This window comes from Leptopilina boulardi, unplaced genomic scaffold (assembly GCF_019393585.1).
Source record: "Leptopilina boulardi isolate dan_hultmark-lab unplaced genomic scaffold, ZJU_Lbou_2.1 LbouV2_208, whole genome shotgun sequence".
NCBI classification, from domain to species: domain Eukaryota; kingdom Metazoa; phylum Arthropoda; class Insecta; order Hymenoptera; family Figitidae; genus Leptopilina; species Leptopilina boulardi.
In genome coordinates, this window is record NW_026137761.1 from 366643 (window position 1) to 387665 (window position 21023).

The window sequence follows — 21023 nt, forward strand, 5'->3', positions numbered from 1 at the left end:
AGATTCCGGTTTTTTTAATAATCAGTTTGAAGACAGCTCTTTATAAATACATTCATGGATAATTAAAATTGGAAAGGAAGATGGGCATATATAGTATGTAAAAGAGTGAAAGTGTACGGCCCTGGATATACACATTCGCGTATTCGTCCTATAATGTAAACGTCTGTGGATCCGTACTCGCGAGTAACATATACCGAGTAGAGGGGTTGCTAGTAAGCGCCTTTAGTCAGTCAGTCGCACTCGGTCACCCCGTTGAAGGGTTGTTCGTGTCGTGCTGCTCTTTCCTCTCGTAACCATCGGGTATACACGTTTGTTTGCGTCAAGATTAATTAGTCGACTCATTATCGCGCATAATTAATTGTGATTATCCCTGGGTATGATGTTGACACGATCTTGTTAGGATTAAAGTGATGTGTAACTGTCACCGTGAATCATTACCACCCCCATTCAACTTTTTATTGGAGAGAACTTGAAATTTTCCTCCTTTAGTAAAAAAGAGTAAGAAACAGGACATTCTCAAGTGCATTATTACGCTTTCTGTCCTTTCTATTTGACAATTACATTACTCATTATTTATTCTTTCAATCCTCCTTACTCTCCAGGATTCGTAAAAAATTTTTCATCGAAAAGTTTTCTGTAGGATTTCTTACATAAAACTTTGACGAGAGAAATTTTTTTTTGCATTTTTCTTTTGTAATGATTGCATTTGGATATAAACTTTCAAGACTTTTTTAAATTTCTTTTTTTTTCTTGTCTAGCTATTCAGATGAGTAAAGTCACTTTTATGTAAAGAGTTTACTATATGTGAAGAAATTTGAGGGCAGTATTTGTTTTAACTTAAAAACTTAGAAGTGCAAACCTTGAACTAAACAGGCACAACGATTTAAGTCAAGTATAAATGACGAATGAACTTTATCAGAATTTTCCACCTCATTGCACTATTTACATTTTCTTTATCATACTTTACCATGGCTTTTTATTCAAAAAATGCTTTAAAAACCAATTACAACTAGAAATGCTCAAATCTCACTTAAGATGCTTTATATTATCCTGCGTAAGTTCATATATTTATATATATATATAAGAATAAATATGTAGAAACCCACATTAAATCATATATGAATTTAGGACACAAGTTGATATAAGCATTTGCGTGAATGTTTTTTTGAATTTCTATACATTAATTCATATGAAATTTTCTGCACAAATATTCTGTACAGTAAATTCTCTTACATATATTGGTTCAGCTAAATTTTTATTTAATTGTAACCGATTATTTGAAACGAATATATTATTTTTAGTGTAAATTTAAATTTAAAATAATCATGTACGAAAATGGATTGTAAATAAATTAAAATCGAGAAATATATTTATCATTTCTTTTAACACAGCATATTTCGATTTTTGGTACTGTGTTCTCATTATGAAAGGAATGCAGAAACATGCCTCTTTTAATAAAACAAATATTCTCTCTTAGAGTAATAATTTTTCTCACCACTTACAAAACCATTCCATGGGAAGAGATTTTTAATACATATTTTTTCAATAATTACTTGATTGTTCTAAAAGAAAAAGAATCTGAATCTCTCGTAAAGTTTTCGTCCAAGATTTCCAACGAAATATATTGTTTATCATTATACTCATTTCAACAGAACTTTTTACTAATAATTACAAACTTTTTATATGTGAATAAATATAGTAATATCAAAGTGAGTTTTATTGGAAAATCAAGTTATATATGTGCAACTTTGAAGACGGGATTAATATTCCAGGAACTTAACGAAGTCATTCTACCCCCATAGCTTTAAGAAACAAAGGGAAACTATGTAAGTTGATAAAGTGCGGAATCAAATTTAATCACTGTCTCTTTTATAATAGAAAGTCGTTTGCATTATATCATAAAATAAATTATACAAATCGAGGAACCCGATCCCAGAAACAAATATCTCGTTAAACAGATCGATCTCTCCAACCAACAAAGAAAATCGTTTTAAATTTATAGGCATATACAGAAATCCTTTACTAAATAACCACCCTTGTAAAAAATTGACAACGTAAAATAATTTTTAAATAAATATTTTTTCTATTTAATAAAATCAAATTACTTTTGTTATTAGAAGTTTTGAAAGGAGAAATTCTAAATTTTACGACGATTAAAAGAGTTTTTAAAAAAATTATATAATTTATATGAAAAATTTGGTTTGAAACAAATACTTAAACTTTTAAATATCTTGAAACATGTTATGATTTGGATGAAATCTTGATCAAAATAAAGTATCAGAAAGTATTTAAGTTTTTATTTCCGTAAAGAGTTTAATCGACATTTTAGAAAATTTTTATAAGTTAAGGGAGACTACTTGAAATTAATGAGAAGTGTTATTTCGAAAGAATTATGCCCTTTTCTTCAATTAATATACTTGGGGTACTGTAAGTTTGTACCAAGTTTCATTGTTATTAATTCATTACACCGGTTTACAGTTCAGTACAGTTCTATACTAGATTTAGTGAACGAAACAAATTTTTTATTTTTAGTCTCAAGTTATTTTGATTTAAATCACTTTTGTATTTAAAAGAATCATCTTTTGGTTTGGATTGAAAAAAATTAGCGGAAGTTAGACAATTTAAATGATTTAATTAATTTGTTATTCACTATTGCAATTGACAGATACACATTATGTTAATATGATAAATTTATTATTTATTTTTTCTGCGAATAAAAACACTGCGTCAATTTGTACACGTACCCCTCTACAAAAGCTTGCCCCAAACGCGAATCTGTTTCAACTTATACATAACCTCTCAACTCAGCATTCAGCTTGCTACCACATTTATATTTTTTTATGTTGTTCTAGTTTTTATGTGAATTAATAAGTGTTATTTATCACAACGGTCATATTTAAGGAAATACGGATTGCTATTTTATAAGTGAGAATGTGTCCAAATTTTCTACTTAAATAGGCCATGTGGTCTACTGTGTTGCTTCCTTCATACAAAAAGTGATGTTTTTTCCTTTTTATAATTTTAATTTACTTATTTAAGGGGTTAGTACCACATCTCAGTGACTTTTCTTAAATATTTTTTTTTTTATTAAAAAATTTATTTTATTTACTTCAAACTTTTTATACCTAAAAGAAGGGGTTTTAAACTATTAAAAAAATTTTTTTATTCCTTATTTATTACGGATTATCTTGCTGTCATGGCCGCCTGAAAATACCTCTACTTGTGATTGGCCGACACAATATCTCCAATTCAGGTCATCGAAAAATAAAATTTTTGATATTTTCTTGAAAAGTAAGCTCGTCGCTATTGTCGGAACTACAATCAACTATTTTCGATGAAAAAAACAAAATTGCGGACTTTTTTCATTTTTGACCTTATTTTTTCAACTTAAATTGTTTAAAAAAATGGTTAAATATTAATGAAAAATTATGATTCTAGTTCCGACGATAGCGGTATATGTGTAGAATAAGCCAAAAAATTTGAGCTTAATCGGTACAATAGTTTTTCTTTTATGATGTCCGCCAGGTCAAAAAAAGTTGTTTTGAGAAAAAGCGAATGTACGAAAACATGTCTTTTTTCAATAAAATACTCCCTTACGCGTCAGGATGTATTATATACATGTATATGGGTGAATCTCTCGAAAAGGACAAATGCTGAATTAAGAAAAAAAAATCGTTGTCTTCATGTTTTGTATTTAAAAAAGAAAGTTCAAAACCACTGTTATGACTATTGCTATGTGAAGAGAAGGACCTAAATAAGTCTCTAAAATACGTTGTTACGATCTTTATAAACATTATTGTTTAAAAAATAATTGTTTAATATTTTGTCGCCGATACAATGATCGAATCCGTTTAAATCTTGTTACTCGAGAGTTTTTGGGGTCACTGAACACGAATCCAGTGTTAGTTTTTCAAAAATCAAAATGGCGGATCTAATATGGCTGACGACAATTTCAAAAATCATTCCAATTTACTTGAAAATGGTTACTTAGGGGTTTTTGGGTCGCTGATTACGAATTTAAGGTCCGTTTTGAAAAATTAAAAAAGGCGGGTCCAATATGGTGGACGACAGTTTTAAAAATCCATCCAATTTACTTGAAAATAGTCACTCAGAGGTTTTTGGGGTCGCTGAGTACTACTCTGGAATCAGTTTTAAAAAATTCAAAATGAAGGATCCAAAATGGCGGACGACTATCTTTTAAATCTACAATAAAGCGTCAATCGAGAACACTTCAGTCGAAAACAGTGCTTGGGAACACTTGAGGGGAAGTGGGGAAGCGGGTAGAATTTAGGTTATGACTGACGCTAGTGTCGTACTTATGATTTTTAAATTTAAGGTGTAGGGTAAAAGGTACAGTGACCGACACCCAGACAGTGAACGACACCTGCTATTAAAAACGATATTAACTATAAAAATAATAATTTTTAATTAAATATCACTAGTAAATTAATTAATATACAATATTTAAAAACTTATACAGTTTATACAAAATTTTATATGTTTATATTTTCCTCAATACTTAATACTTTCTAGAAAACTAACCTCAAAAAATTTGCTTTATTGATTACAAATTTTATAAATATGAAAAAATTGTTAAATAATTATATTTTAAAAGCAACTTTTTTTGTACATAAAGTCTGAATAATAAAATTTATGATAATACTAATAAATATCATGTTACTTAAATAGAAGTTTAAATATTTTTTATTTTATTAAAGGGTGTCGTTCACTGTTTTCATACCATACATTTTTAAATTAATATTATAAACTCTTATCAAGGTGTTTTTTAATTGTAAACTTGTATACTATAAATTTTAACCCAAATCTTTTATTTAAAATTTATTTTATAACTAAATCTTTAATAAATTACGATAAAATGTCATTTAAAGTTGAAAGTATGCCCAGGGTGTCGGTCAGTGTACCCCTTACCCTATTCAGTGCCCCACTAGTGAAAATTCCCTTGATAAAGTTCACATTGTTGCGCAAGGCACTTCATACAGCCCTAAGTGTTTTTATTTTTGAGCGCTAAAAATCGCGTCAATCAAGAACAGCAATTCAAAATTGTTAATTATGGGTTTTTAATGTTGGTGAACACAAATCTGAAGGTAACCCGAGTAAACATTTACAAGTAAATTGGATTGATTTTTGAAATTGTAGTCCGCCATTTTCAATTTTTGAAAACTGACTTTTGATTCGTAATTATTGGCTCTAATAACTCTTACACAGTAATCAATGTGAGTCTTTAAATGTATTATGGAATGTTAGTAAACATATTTGAATTTTTTAAGCGTTTTTCTTCATTTTGCGTCACTTAATTGAAGTTTCAGAACAAAGTTGCAAATAGTGGCAGCTAAATTTGCTTTTACATGATTCTGTAACCATTTACCTTCATTTTTATCATGGGTAGAAAGTGGAGAACCATGGAGAACAAAACTTATTGAATTATTACGATAAAATAATTTATCGCTTGCATCGATTTTGTCTGAATTCTTGGAAGTATTAAAAATAATTATCCAAACTAATTAAATTGACCTAAAATAGAAATTCGTAATGTATATATATACTTCTAGGATCAACCTCCATATTACACAAATGCCAAAAAAAATTCCAAACAAAAGTAGTGGGCACTTCAACAGAAGTCAATTTTTCTTAGCTTTATAAATTTTTTCCTGCTGTGCTGACATGTCCATTTTGACGTTCTGTTTCAATGAAACTATGCATTTTAGTGACTTGTCCTTTTTAAACTGAATGCACCAAGTACCCAACTAACTAATCTTCAAGTGAAACTTCCAATTTTTAAATTTTTTTTTGAGGTTTTGTCCAGCTAAATCAGGATTTTAGACCACTGTGCGGAGGGGAGTTTTTACACTATGTAAACATGATTCTATGCAATTATTTGAAATTTTTTTTTTAATCTTATTAAATGCTGTTGACTCCTATAGTTAGACCCGCAACATTTTTAATTATTATAATTATTTATTAAAAATAATGTCATGAAAGTGTCATTTGTCCTTTTTGTGAGAATGGCCATTAAAACAAATGTTAGACTAAACTATAGAATGCATTTGATCATAAACTGATATACTTTTGGTAGTACTTTATGCTTTACTTGGGTACTTATTCGTCTGCGTGTGTCACAGTTCGTTTAAAAGTTGAGTAAAATGAATGTCCCCACCACGCAACTTCTGCCAGGACTGAATGTGAAACTCTACACGGAGAAGAAAAAGGAGAACCGCTTAACCCGCCGGTAAAGCAGTTCTCTTAAATGAGAGTCAGCTGTTTGACCGCTGGGAAAGTGGGCCGTTCGCTTCTCGAAGGGTGAACGAGTGCGCTTTTTGAGGAAAGCGGGTTAGCTTTCCTGACAGCAATTCCGCATGTATGCGAAGTCGCAGAGACGTTGCGAGCCCCGTATCCCCACTGCGCCATCTACTCAATGCACTCCCCTCCGTGACGTCAGAAGGGGAGTGCATTGAGTAGATGGCGCAGTGGGGATACGGGGCTCGCAACGTCTCTGCGACTTCGCATACATGTGGAATCGCTGTGAAGGTGAAACGACAAAAGGTGAACGGTTACTCCTCAAAAGATAAACGGTTCTCCTTTCGCCGCGAAACTGCTGCTCCCTGACGAGTGAGAACAGCTCACAACTGCCAAATCAAGCGGTTCTTCTTTTTTTTCTCCGTGTAGGCACCCGTAAAAATTTTTTACTTAAACATTTATAACACTTTTTAAAAATTTTTAAATAAGTTCAAAAAGATAAAAGTTAATAATTATCAACAATTATAGATTATAAAACCATATATATTTTAACAGGGTGCCAAGTTTTTTTATTACGCACCTAAACCTATCACACTAAAAAATGGGATTTCATAATAATAAGTCTTTTCATTTAATGTTAAATAGTTTATATATATTTTATTATTATTAGTTTATTATTGTTTATTTGAAAATTAAAAAAAATTTATTTTAAAACTTTGCTTTTATGTTTGTCTTATTCACATGAAAAAATCTGTTATTCTATAAATTTCAATATAATTTATATTCTATTTAGTTATTTATTACAATATAAAATAAATTACTATTTCTTCTGCTAAATAATTTTTATTCTGTTTTTTTAAATAGATTAATATTTTTTTTTATTTTAATTTAAAAACTTGAATGATATTTTTAATTTCTAAACCATAATTAATTGACCGCAATATATTTTATTCTATTAACAGTCAATAATATAATTATAAAAGTAAAATAAATCATTTATTCACTTTACAAGCGTTTTCACAAGTTGTGAGTTTTTGTGCCATTTGATATATAAGAACAGTTCAAATCATTCCGTTCAATGTAACTGCGAGCGAAATTAGTATTGCGTTGTATGTGTGTTAGGTTAGGTTATATGTAAGCGTATTATATGTATTGTGCGTATTATAAGGCGTGTGAGTGAAAAAGCGGTAATGTGTATGTAAAAATGTGTATGTACTGCAGAAATTTGTGCTAAGTATGAAAATCAACCATCGACAATTAAAAATAATTTTTTTGACAGTTTTCATAGTGTAGATAATACAGGAATCAATGCTAGAACCAACTGTCGATTAGTAAGAATGATTTTTGCCCTATCCCCCCACCAATAATATTTTACCTAATTCATTCAAATTTAAAGTTCACATTTTACCCAACTCTTGACTGAAATTTAAGCTTTAAAAGGTGAAACTCTGCAATGTGTTGAATACGTTCACCCACATTTTTAGACTATATTTTATTCAAATGTGGTTTGATAATTAACTCACAGTTTTATATTCTTTTCAAAGTGTTGCTGAAATTTTATGAAGTTTATTTTAAAAATTCATCAATTTTATTTTCACCTACTAAAAATTTATTTTGAACTACAGTTGGTGAAACTTTGTTCAAGAGCGCATGTGTAGCCATTTTACCAACTTTTTGAGTAAACTTTATTCAAAACACATTTTCTCAGTGCACACACACATACATCCGGACAATTGATCAGGATCTCATATAACATGTTTTTATAAAGAGGAAAATTTATTTTCACCATTTTAAAAATTTTATAAACGGAAGGACTACATAGCTTCCTCCATGAGGAAGCAAAAAAGATTAATTTTACGATTGTCCGTCCCGTGCGGAAAAATGTTGGGGAAGTCTAGAGTTCAATGATTTCCCGTTCATCAATAAACAAAACCGTCCAGTCTAGATGGTCTGGCAGGGGCCTCACTATGGACTAATCAGATGGTCTTATTTGAAAATATTTCAAGTCAAATATGTCCGTCTTGTAAGGGTACACTCTTACCTCTTGGCTGCCTGCCTGCCTGCAGAAGTTGTCATGGCAACGTTTAGGAGTAATAGAGATAGTAAATTAAAACTTGAATTTTCTCTCTCTCTTACTCCTGCACGTTGCTATGACAACGTGCCTGCAGGCAGGCAGCCAAAAAGGTGTGAGTGCGCCCTAAAGCTGCTCGCACAAGAAAAGACGGAGCCACGGAGGAATAGTAAGGAGACCGATCTTGCTATAGTAGCGCTTCTGAAAATGTCAGAAAAACATGCACGGTAAGTGCCAGTTTCACTGCATTCTACTCAACCACCAAAGTAGTTGAGCATGCGCATTAGCCATGTGCTGTCTCTTTCTCTCGCAAAAAGTGTGCGAGTGAGATCTGGCTCACGTATATTTCTCAAGCCTTCCATGCGTGTTGTGATATTATTGTTATTATTTTAATAATTATTATTAATGTTTATTTTAAAATGTCGTACTGTGTGCCAGGATGTAAGAAAAATCTTTTTCATGGCATACATAATAAATAATATGTTTGTAATTACTATGGCTCTATTATTCTTTTAATAATTCCTTCAATTTATTAAAACTTTAAATATTCCAATAGCATACATTATTAAATACTTACACATGATTTTGGAGATACAATATCGCAATGGAAAATAAAATTTCTAAAATAAACACTAAACACTAAGATTTTTTTGTGACATATATGTATATCGCATAACCACACTTTTCATCTGTCAAAATTGAGGTCCAATGCGCATGCTCAACTACTTTAGCCACTTGAGTACAATGCACTAAACCTGGCACTTATTGTTCATGTTTTTCTGACATTTTCAAACGCAGGGATCGGTCTCCTTACTATTCCTCCATGGCGAGCAGCCAAAGTCGCTGCGTAGACCGTCCTCATTTGCCAATGAACGTACCTAAACGCTACTTTATTTTTTTTGCTAATTGTACTGCTTTCTAATGAAAAATAATAATTTTCTTAACATATTTAAGTATATAAAAAAAATAATATTCATAATTTTATTATATTTATATCATTATTGTCATTACTTTTTGACCATCAATATAATAATTATTTATTAATTAATTATGTAATATATTATTTATCTTGTTATCATTTATATTAATTAAATTATTATTAATTAATTATCTATGAAATATACATATATATTTTTAAAAAAATGCAGCGAAATTTTTTTGAAATATATATTGTAGGGCCCTACCTTAAGGGTGGTACTGGATTGGTACTGGGAAATTGGAACTGAGATCTCAGTACCAACTCAGTACTAATTTGGTGCATTTTGGTACTGAAATGGAACTGGGAAATTTACCTGCGAAAAGGGTCGAGTTACCGTTAATACCCTCATAAAAGTGAAAAGCGACTAGCTTTTTCAATATGTTTAAACTAAAACTTTATATTATTTATTTCAATATTATATTTGTTTTTCATGGATTTATATTATTTTCATACATTATTATGCATATGATATTTCCTTTGTCAGCTAAATTCAAAAATGATGTCCATTTTTTTATCAAACTTAAGGTATACGAGATAAATTATAACTTTTTTAAATGTAATTATTTTATGATAAATTTTAGATATTCATAATCTGGAAATATTAACGAATCTCAATATATATTTTTTAAAGTTGAGTTATTAAAATTACAAATTTTTTAAGCAATAAAACTCGGGTTAAAAAAACTTCCGAAAACCCCCCCCTTCTGATTTTAATGAAACTTGGTATACTTACGTAATTTGATGCGCTGATCACGAAAATGATAGTGAAAATTACCGCAAATTTCATTTTTATGGTGAAAACCATAAAAAACACCATAAAATTATGGTTTTTTGCGTTTAACTCGTAAAAAACGCAAAATTAAAAAAAATCGTTCTTACAAAAGTTGTAGAGCTTCTAAAAATGAATATTTTATGTCCGATACATTTTTTACCAAAAGTCATTAGTTTTCGAGAAAAATGCAAAATATTTAAAAACGGTGAAAATCACCAACTTCTAGCTATTATCCACAAGAGGCAGATGTCTTATGTGACGGACAATATCTTTTAATAAAAAACCTTCTACTCTTTGCTGTGCAGGGCTATTTCCAAAAGAACTTTTAGGGGAAGACATGTTGGAGAAGGGGGGTCGGGGTGGGTTCCGTACCTTCCAGTACCATTAAGAATGTGAATTTGACTGTCTGTCTGTTTTGAAAGAGAGCAACGATACTAGGGAAGGCGGGCTTCGCCCGCCTCTGCATTCTATGCTGTGCAGGGCTACTTCCATAAGACCTTTTAGGGGAAGACATCTTGGAGGAGGGGGGTCGGGGTGGGTTCCGTACCTTCCAGTTTTAATTTTTTTTAATTTTGCGTTTTTTACGAGTTAAACGCAAAAAACCATAATTTTATGGTGTTTTTTATGGTTTTCACCATAAAAATGAAATTTGCGGTAATTTTCACTATCATTTTCGTGATCAGCGCATCAAATTACGTAAGTATACCAAGTTTCATTAAAATCGGAAGGGGGGGTTTTCGGAAGTGCACCCTTTTAATCCTTCAACAAAGGACCTAGGGGTCTATTGTTCAAGGAGGGATTGCAATATAATTTCCAAACTTAACAGAAATTTTCTACAAACTATTATGTTTTTTTTTGCTGTTTTACACGTATATCGTGAGAGACGGTTTGTTGATCTTATATACCTTTAAAACTATTGTTAAAGTACTTTAAAAATGTCTTCTTATAGGTTATCAGGTAGTGGTACTGAAGTGGAACTCAAGCCAAGTCCAATTCAGTACCATTCCAATACCACTCTTTCGATAGGGGGGAGCGTGGGGCGAAGTGACACAGTCAACATTTCTCAAAAACAATAACATTTAATTGTTCATGACGTATGTCAATAGTTACACCACTTTAACCTTTATTTTTGGTGGCATAACATTTAGGATTTCATTAACTCATAGACGCTTAAGGATAAATAACTCGTATTTTTGACCTCTGGAAATTCAGTTGTTTCCATAAAATGGGAATTTTTTCTATAAATTTTTTGCATACTTATCTTAAACATAAGAATTTCCAAAGTTAATATTGTAAACAAAAAACGATTGTGAGATTTTCCGTTTAGGAATTAAGTTGTAATATTTTAAATAAAAAAATGTACCTGGGGGCGAAGTGGCGCAGGGTAAGCCTTTGTATTAATATTTTAATAAATATTTTTTTTTTATTTTGTAATATTTTTCTAATATTGTTTGAAAAAATTGTTGAAGTTGATAAATTAATTAAAAACTTATATAAATAAAGTGATAAACTACTAATTTTTTTCAGGTTCAAACAAAATTCATGACATATTTTTAATATTTAACTTAATTATAATACTTTACTTAATTTTTTATTTAATTTAATATTTCAAATAAAAAACATTAAAAAAATAATTTACCTTTATTTAGTTTTATTTGATACAACTAACATAAAATACAAAAAAGCGAGTGCGCCGCTTTGCCCCTCTGTCTCCGTTTCACCACCATATTTTTGTGTTTAAAAAATTGTTAATAACTTCTTATGATTTAATTTCATAGCAACAGCATACATTAATAAAAGTTTCATTGTCTTGACCTAGCGTATTATGTTTAGCTAAACTAAAAATTCGATTCAGGTCAAGAAATATTATCGAATAAAAAAAAGTGCGCCGCTTCGTCCCACGCTCCCCTATACATAGATGTAATTTAACCATAGATAATCAATTAATAATAATTTAATAAAAATAATAATAAAAATAAATAATATATTCATTAATTATTAAATATTGTAATGTTAGTTATTTTTAAAACCGGGAAGACCGCTCGCCGGATGGAGCCAAGGTAAAAAATAGTTTGAAAGAGAAAGATGGCGTGAAGCGCCATCTACAAGACTTTAGTTATTACCAGTGTTGGGTAAGTTACTTTCTTTAAGTAACTCGTTACATTTAAGTTACTTAATGAAAAAAAGTAACTAGTTACTGTTACAGTTACTTTTATAAAAAAGTAACTCGTTACATTTATGATGAAGAATTGTTCTTCGAATTTTCTCTTTTTTTTTCTTTCGCTATAGCTGCTTCTAATTCTTTAACGCATCCATGTTTAACCTATCCAAGTATTTATTTATAAAAATTTTTAAAATATCATTATTAGAAAAATAGTTTTTATAATCATGGATTTTGTTTGCCATTTTAAGAATTAATTTACAAATCAATTAATAAGGTACAATTTCGACACGGGGTTGCTAAAACTTATTTTTAAAAACTCTTAAATAAAAGTCTATAATTATAAAACTTCCGAATGCAAATAAATTAATTAAAATCTTATTTTAAAAAATCTTGTACACAGTTTAAATTATGCAGGTAAATCCCCTATATTACAACAGTAAACTAAACAAATAAGATGGAACACGAGCACAAGAAAAACAGAATGTAAACACTCGGTACAATGCGCAGCATGCGGGCGCAGAGGCCATGGTCTTTTGCTATCACTTTGTGCGCTTTTTTTGAAATACGAAATTATTAATTTTTCAAAGCAATAAAAAAGTGCAAAGAAAGTAACGAAATAACTTAAAATTAAAAGTTACTATTAAAATAGTAACTAAGTTACGTTACTTTTAAAAAAAGTAACTTTGTTACGTTATAAGTTACAAATAAAGTAACTTTTTCAGTAACTTAGTTACTACACTCAAAAAATGGTTTGGTATAGCTAACTAAAAGTTCGGTTTTCCCAACCGAACTTTTCGAACCTGACCGAACTCAGCAGTTGTGATGACCAAACGAGTTAGGTTGTCCTTAATTTAGTTGAAATAACAAAAAAGTTGGTTGTAACAACCGAACTATTCGGTTGACATTATGATAAAAATTTAGTTATTGCAACCGAACTTTCAGGTTATTTCAACCGAACTTTCCGGTTACTTCAACCGAACTTTTTGGTTACAACAACCAACATTTCTGTTGTTTCAACTAAACTTTTTCGTTATTTTAACCAACTCTTCGGTTGTTTCAATCAAACTTTTCGGTTGAAGCAATCAAACTGTTCAGTTATAAACCAATAAAAAATAAGGATGTTTTCTTTGAAGGGGAGTAGTGTAATTAAAAATAAAAACACTACATTTCCAAAACTATTATGTTTATTTTCCATTTTTAAAAAAGTAGCTACTTACAATATACATTTTAGACTTACAAATTTTTTACCATTGCTAAGAATGTTTTTAATAATAACTGGCATTTCATAGGCTTCAAGATTTTTGTCAAAGCCGAGATTTCCCAACTTTTTGCAAATTAGACATACTTTTTTACATTAGAATCAACTATCAAAATTTTGTTAATAACTTTAAAAGAAGGAACAATACACTCTTCACACAAGTCTTAAATAACGCACATTTCTTCTCTACATTAAATACTTTTGAATGTAATGCATTTTACACTAAAACATACATGATTTAGGAAAAAATCAGGCAAAGTAAAAATAAACTGTTCACCTCTGAATTTTTCTATATATTTGTATTCACTAAGAACTCAAACGTAATTAATTTTTTCACTTTATCACTTCTCACTAATATTTTAAACAATTAGTCTTTGAAATAGAGAAATGAATTAATTGAAATTAAATTAATTAATTAATTCACAAAAAATACAAGCTTTTTTGTGTTAACGAACGAATTAAAAGAATGTGCCGTTACTCCGGGAGTAAATCCTTGCAACTGAAGCGTTTTCATGCCTAAAAGGCAAAATGAAAACTTTTAGATTTGACAACATTGAAAAAAAGTATTTGGCAACGTCGCATTTCGAATTTTTCAATGTTTGAAGAAAAGCATTGATTTATAAAACCCTTGCAAAAAAAATGTCTTAAAAATCAAACATCGGCCGGTCAGGCGATCCCCGGCGTGCTAAGGATAAAGTCTAAATTGCTTCCATATGGTGACGGTCCGATTTCAAGTTAAGGAGTACTATAAAAATTTTCTAAGTCCCACTTTTAAAGAAGTGGGGATGACATAAATCGTTTTGTTGGAAAGTGTTTGTTTGTTATAACCGAACTTCGGTTAAAATAACCGAACTGAAACAACCATTCGAGTTTAGTTTTAACAACCGAACCACTTAGGTTAAGACAACTATTCATTTGGTTTCAACAACTGCTCTACAGTCAACCGAACTCAGTTTACTTATATTTACCAAACCTCTTTTTTCCGTGTAATAACTAGTTACTATCCAGCACTGGTTATTACATAATTTTATTTGAAGGACCTTGTCTTTGAAGCCAGAGAGGAGAGGGGTAAATTCAATAAAACACCTTAGATCCATTTAATACGTAAATTGAAGAATAAGAAACAACAAAAAAAGACTGTTACAAAAAAATGAAAGTAATTACTATAATTTGCACTACATGGCTCACATGAGATCGTCGCCGACAGATTTCGAGAAGGAAGAGAACGCTGCCAAGTGAATCAAGAAAGAAAAATAGAAAATTAAATAAACTTTTTTTTATTAGCCGTATCTAAAATAATCGCACTTTTCCACGAAGACCCTGGGTGTACTGATTGTCGAGTATTTAGAATTATATAAAGGAAACGGCGGATGTTATTTCGTACACTGGTCTATCTTCAGAGATACGCTCTGGAAGCCCTACAACAGTATAATGGAAATTTCCGAAGTAAAGGTGACTAGTCATAGGGTTCCCGGACTAGGTCCTAAAGTAAGGTCACCGATCGTGCACAGCCGGTGTTTGATTGGGAAAGTGCCAGGCAGTCTTCGAGGCACTCCTGCCATACCTGGAATTACGGGTGGGAAGATAAACTTAGGTGACGAACGTCATCCCCAGGAAGTACCCTGAGAGTTAACTCGATCTCCTATCTCCTTCGTTGGACGAAAGAGATGTACCTCTATTCGTGCAATGAAGGGGTGGAAACGATACGTCACGAATAAACTGTACTAAACAGCAGTGCAGGGCTTGGCACGTAGAAGAGCATCCTTTCTTATAAAACTGTGAGACTAATTTTGATTGGCCCAGTCTGAACATTTGCTCAATTGCCATCAGTGTAACCAATCAAATTCACTTAAATAGTTTAAACTTATTGTTAGTGACCACACTTTTAATACTTCAGATACAATTTACGTAAAAAAATTACATTTAGGTAAAAACACTAAAAAACCAGTAAAGAAACAAAAAGATACTAAATTTCCTACTAAAATATTTCTCCTACTAAAAATGTTACTGAAGGACCAAAATCTTACTAAAAGTGGGAAGACCACTAACTTGGCAACACTGTCGAGAAGCACCTCGAAGCCAGGCAAGAAGCGAACTGTCGGTAAGAGGTAGTACGAGAGAGGGAAGAGCGGCGCGAAATAAGCAACGCAACTGTCATTTCTCTCTGACTCGCTCTTCCGACGCATCGCTGCTTGTATCATCAACCCATTATGAACTATTCTTATAACGTATCGTTACAATATTATATGATGATAATAATAATAAATTATACATGTTATAAAAAATAATGACAATACTGATATAAATATAATAAAATTATTAATATTATTATTTTTATATACTTAAGTACATTAAGGAAATTAATATTTTTTAATAGAAAACAAATTAATTAACGAAAAACAATAAATTCAATAGTGAAAATGTTTTTTTATTGCTTTCTTAACGTTTTCTTATTATTTTAAGTATTTTATATAGGCGCGCTTTTTTCGACCTATAAGAGAATTGTCATAGCATAAGCGCAGTTGCGTTTAAATAGTCATTGGCAACTCTGATTGCAACGCCTGTCCGTCTTGTAAGTTACTGCCAAGACCGCCTACACTTTGTCTAGACTGCTAAGATTTGTTGGTTATGTTAAAATACTGCAGTGATCACTTATGACTCCCAAATGAAATTTTGTGGGAGATAGAGGGGGTCAATTTTATCAGTTTTCCCTGACATCGCCTACTATTTGAATTTCATTATAGTGCTTATAAAAACAATCCATGGTATGAAGTATTTTACAAAAGAGATATAATTTTAGTATATTCTTTAAATTTTTAATTTTATTTATATCCCAGAAATTTACTCTCAAGTAAATTTACTCTTATTTACAATCAACAAAATTGTAACAAAATATTTAAAAAATTAATTCTTTTCTGATATAAAATGCATGTTTCAATTATATATACACTACCGACGGGAATTGTCGGTACGACTAACGGGCGAGGAGTAGACATTCGGTGCTGACTTTAAAGCCAGATATTTTAAGATAAAAAAAAGTTAGGGATTTCTAACTTAGATGGTTGGAAAGCTGATAAAATTCCATTGGAAAGAGCCTGAAAAAACCTTCAAAAAATATACTTGCCAAAATTTTTTTTATTGTATTTATAGACAGAAAAAATTCAAATAATAGGCGGTGTCAGGGAAAATTGATAAAATTGACCCCCTCTATCTCCCCCAAAATTTCAAAAAAGTAAAAAAATATTTTTAGGATATTTTACTATCAGGTAGGACAACAATTTCCCCAAGTTTCACTTTTTTCGAGAAATCAATTTTTTAACTCAGGACATTACACGTAAAATGCCTGTAATATATATATTATAATGTTTTATTTTTATTACTGTAAAACCACGATTATCCGAGATTCTGCCCGTATTATCCGAGGCACGAACGGGGCGGTTCAAATACTACCAATTTAAATTCTACACCGTTAAAACCCTACACGTCAAACTCTACACAGTTAAATTGCACACCGTTAAACCTTATACAATTTATTTTTTAAATTCTACACACTTAATGTGTACAATGTTAAACTCTACACAAATTTATTTTGTAGTGAAAAATTAATTTCTTTAAATTCAACACGGTTAAATTCCACAACGTTAAACTCTACATATATATCTTTTATAATAAAAAATTAATTTTCTTAAATTTAACACAGTTAAATTCCACATCGTTAAATTCTACACAGATTTATTTTGTAATGAAAAATTAATTGCATAAAATTCTACACACTTAAATTGTTCACCGTTAAACTCTCCATAAATTTATTTTGTATTATAAAATAAAATTTGTTTAACTCTACACAGTTAAGTTGCATATTGTTAAACTCTACAAAAACTAATATTATAATATGAAATTAATTTTAATAAATTCTACACCGTTAAATTGTACACCGCCAAACTCTTCATAAATTGATTTTTATGGAGAGTTTAACGGTGAACAATTTAACTGTTTAGAATTTTACGAAATTAATTTTTCATTTCAAAATAAATCTGTGTAGAATTTAACGATGTGGAATTTAATTGTGCAGAATTTAAAAAATAAATAGTTTAGTATTTAACAGTGAGCAATTTAACTGTGTAGAATTTAATCATTTTTATTTTCTATTATAAAATCAATTTGTGAAGAGTTTGGCGGTGTGCAATTTAAAGGTGTAGAATTTATTAAAATTAATTTTATGTTATAATATTGGTTTTTCTAGACTTTAACAATATGCAATTTAACTGTGTAGAGTTCAACAAATTTTATTTTCTATTATAAAATAAGTTTGTGGAGGGTTTAACGGTGAACAATTTAACTGTGTAGAATTTTATGCAATTAATTTTTCATTACAAAATAAATATGTGTAGAATTTAACGATGTGGAATTTAACTGTGTTAAATTTAAGAAAATTAATCTTTTATTACAAAAGAAATATATGTAGAGTTTAACGTTGTGGAATTTAACCGTGTTGAATTTAAAGAAATTAATTTTTCACTACAAAATAAATTTGTGTAGAGTTTAACATTGTACACATTAAGTGTGTAGAATTTAAAAAATAAATTGTATAAGGTTTAACGGTGTGCAATTTAACTGTGTAGAGTTTGACGTGTAGGGTTTTAACGGTGTAGAATTTAAATTGGTAGTATTTGAACCGCCCCGGCACGAACACGAGGTGCATGCTCGGATAATACAGAAAAAACTTGGATAAAACGGATGGAACCGATATGCATTAACAATAATTATACCCAAAAGTTAATCTACTTTCATTAGATTTTAACTTTTATATACATTTGTGATTAATTTTCTTTGTAGCATATTAAATACACTAAAAAATGATTAAAATTTTTGAATTTTAGTTATTCATTCCTTGTTATCCAAGTTTTCGCCTATCCGAAGTGCTTCTTCTCCACATTACCTCAAATAATCGAGGTTCTACTGTATATAATTTTAATTATTTTTTATTTTTAAACTAAATTTTAACAATTATTATTATAACAAGGTTAATTGATTAATGATTCGAGGATTAATCGAGAAAACGTTATCTACACTTTGAGGCTATTTTATTTATTATTTATTTAAAGGGAATAATTTATGGTTAGCGCCAGAATATTTTACATTAAAATATCCAAAAGTTAATTAAATGAAATTTTTGATAATTACCAGACTAGTTCAGAAAATGATAGAAAAAACTTCCTAACAAACCGCGGAGAGTGGGAGGTAAGGAGAAAAAGAATTAATTAAACGGAATTTAACTATAATACTATTTATTCATAATCACTTCAATTAAGAAAAATTAAGAAAGTGGCAGAAGGCAGAATGACAAGGATTTCTTCTTTATTTATTAAATTTTTACAATAATAATGAGATTGATTCAGAAGAAACGACTCATACTATTAATTTAGGACTCACCGCTCTCTTAACGAAGACGATGAAGCCTCGTCCCATAATTTATAATTTACTACATTTTTAAATTGATTATACAAAAAAAAGAAAGAATATAGGAAAAACACAACTGTCCTGTACTAACACAAGGATGAAATGAGAGTAAAAATGGCTGACGAGTCAACTCGAAAGCGTCGCTAAAAAGCGCCCTCTCTTCTCGGTGTCATTCAGATTAATCAATATACAATAGTTTATTTTATCCACGATCGATGTACGACTGTCGGTAACGTAGATTCCGGAACTATCCTATGTAGAATATTCGGGACTCTCATTCAAATATAATAATATATACACCCTGGTGTCGTTTATTTACATTACAAAAAATTATTTAACTTTATTATTTGTAGGTTATTTGTACGCGACAAAATGCCGCGTTAGAATATGTAATTCATATCCTATATACCCTGGCGGATAGGTTCAAGCGTATTTTGAGCGAATTCGCATAGAAACCTCTTAACTTCGCGTAGAGTGAAATTTATCGATAAATTGTTAAAAAAATGATATAAAAATGAAAAATAAAGGTAAATTATTGTTTATATATATGATTTGTGGAAAAATTGTGGTAACCCTGGCGGATTGTATGCGATGCGAATGCTCCACGAAATTCGCGAAAAATTCATGGAACACGATAGTGATGCATTCAAGAGAGAAAATCAAGAAAAAATCGAGATCAATAACTTGTATTATACTTCAAGAGAAAGGGATCAAGTTTTTCTTGACAGTTGAATTTATAAAAACAATAATCAATCGAAATTCATCACAATTCTAGATTATTGTCTTAAAGGTTAATTTTTTGGTTTATATAATTCACTTATAAAAAAATGTGATTTATATTTATATAATTAAAATTATGATAATAATTTTATTATAAAATTAAAATTGAATTTTATTTTTGAGAATGTCTAATAGTATCATAAAGAAATTTCTCATATATTTACAGCTTTTCCAGGCATCTAAAATTTTTTTCGAGAGTTTAAGAAATAGACAAATGTTGTACATTACAGAAAATACATTTTTTAATTTTAATTTTGTATTTACGGAACAAAGCAATTTGGATTTGTATAACATTTACATTCTTAAATATAATATAAAATCATGTTTTCAGTAATTATTAGGTTAAATTAAACATTAAACATCTTATTGTTTAATTATCGTTTTTATTTAAAAATTATAAAAAATTTTATTTACTATATTAACTGAGAAATTAAAATTTAATCAATTATATTGAATACATTAAAACTGATTTTGAAAATATGCATTTAAATTTTTTCAATACTGTAATTCAAGTGCAACATTTTTTATTGTGTACAGATTAATAATTTATTTGCATTAAATATTAAAAATATCAGGCATAAAATTTATTAAGAAAACAGGACATAAATGAATTAAATTAATCAATTAATGCACGAAGGTGCATAACACATAACACATCGAATTACTTTTCGGCGCGGTCAAATTTTTCTTTTATAACAGAACTTAAACTGCAAGATGTCCAGGAATTGAGGCAAATACAGGTCCTAGCAGACTCATGATTCACGCGATTACGATGTTTCCTTATTGTGAGTCCAGCTTTAGAGAAAAAACGTTCTGCTGGTACTGAAGTTGCTTGAATACTAAAAAAGTCCCTTGCCATGCGATTGAGATTTGGATACACATTTTGATTTTCCTTCCACCATTGCGCAATATCCGTATTCTTATCAGCTCTTGGCTCTTTTAGATACCTCGAAATTTCGTGTCGCCATCCTGATTCAGAATATGATTTTTGCTCAAAAAGTGAAAATAAATTGAATTTATCATTTGTGTCCATAGCTTCATTTGGTTCGGTAGGTTGATATCTCAAATCTGGTGATGTATATATTTGTTTAAAAATCTGTTCAAATTTTTTTAACGATTCTGCGGCCATCTCGCGACCCCATTCTGTCATCTCAAAAGTTTCATACTTAAATCTTGGATCAAGAATCATAATTGAGCTGTATATCTAGTTGCATTTACGGTAGTGTTTTAGGAGCTTATCTCAAGCACGTTGAAGAGCATTTTTGAGACACATATCTGTCACAG

The 21023-nt window shown here is 30.0% G+C and overlaps 2 protein-coding genes across 11 annotated transcripts in view; one reads left to right on the forward strand and one right to left on the reverse strand.

Annotated features, from left to right (window-relative positions):
• The first annotated feature begins 225 nt into the window (after positions 1-225).
• Positions 226-21023, forward strand: part of LOC127278580 (potassium voltage-gated channel protein eag) — a 1151741-nt gene continuing 1130943 nt past the window's right edge. For 9 of the 10 annotated variants that reach the window (XM_051300360.1, XM_051300362.1, XM_051300365.1 and 6 more), the window contains exons 1-2: positions 226-498; positions 1653-1826. The gene's annotated coding sequence lies outside the window, so the exon portion shown is untranslated. The remainder of the gene's footprint in view (positions 499-1652; positions 1827-21023) is intronic. The other variant, XM_051300361.1, reaches the window with a different exon arrangement.
• Positions 20401-20928, reverse strand: LOC127278570 (uncharacterized). The gene has a single exon (XM_051300351.1). The coding sequence runs from the start codon at positions 20926-20928 to the stop codon at positions 20401-20403; it is 528 nt and encodes a 175-aa protein (XP_051156308.1).

What these genes read in the sequence shown, in the direction of transcription:
- LOC127278570 (XM_051300351.1), bottom strand. Translation starts at nt 20,928, where the DNA reads ATGATTCTTGATCCAAGATTTAAGTATGAAACTTTTGAGATGACAGAA.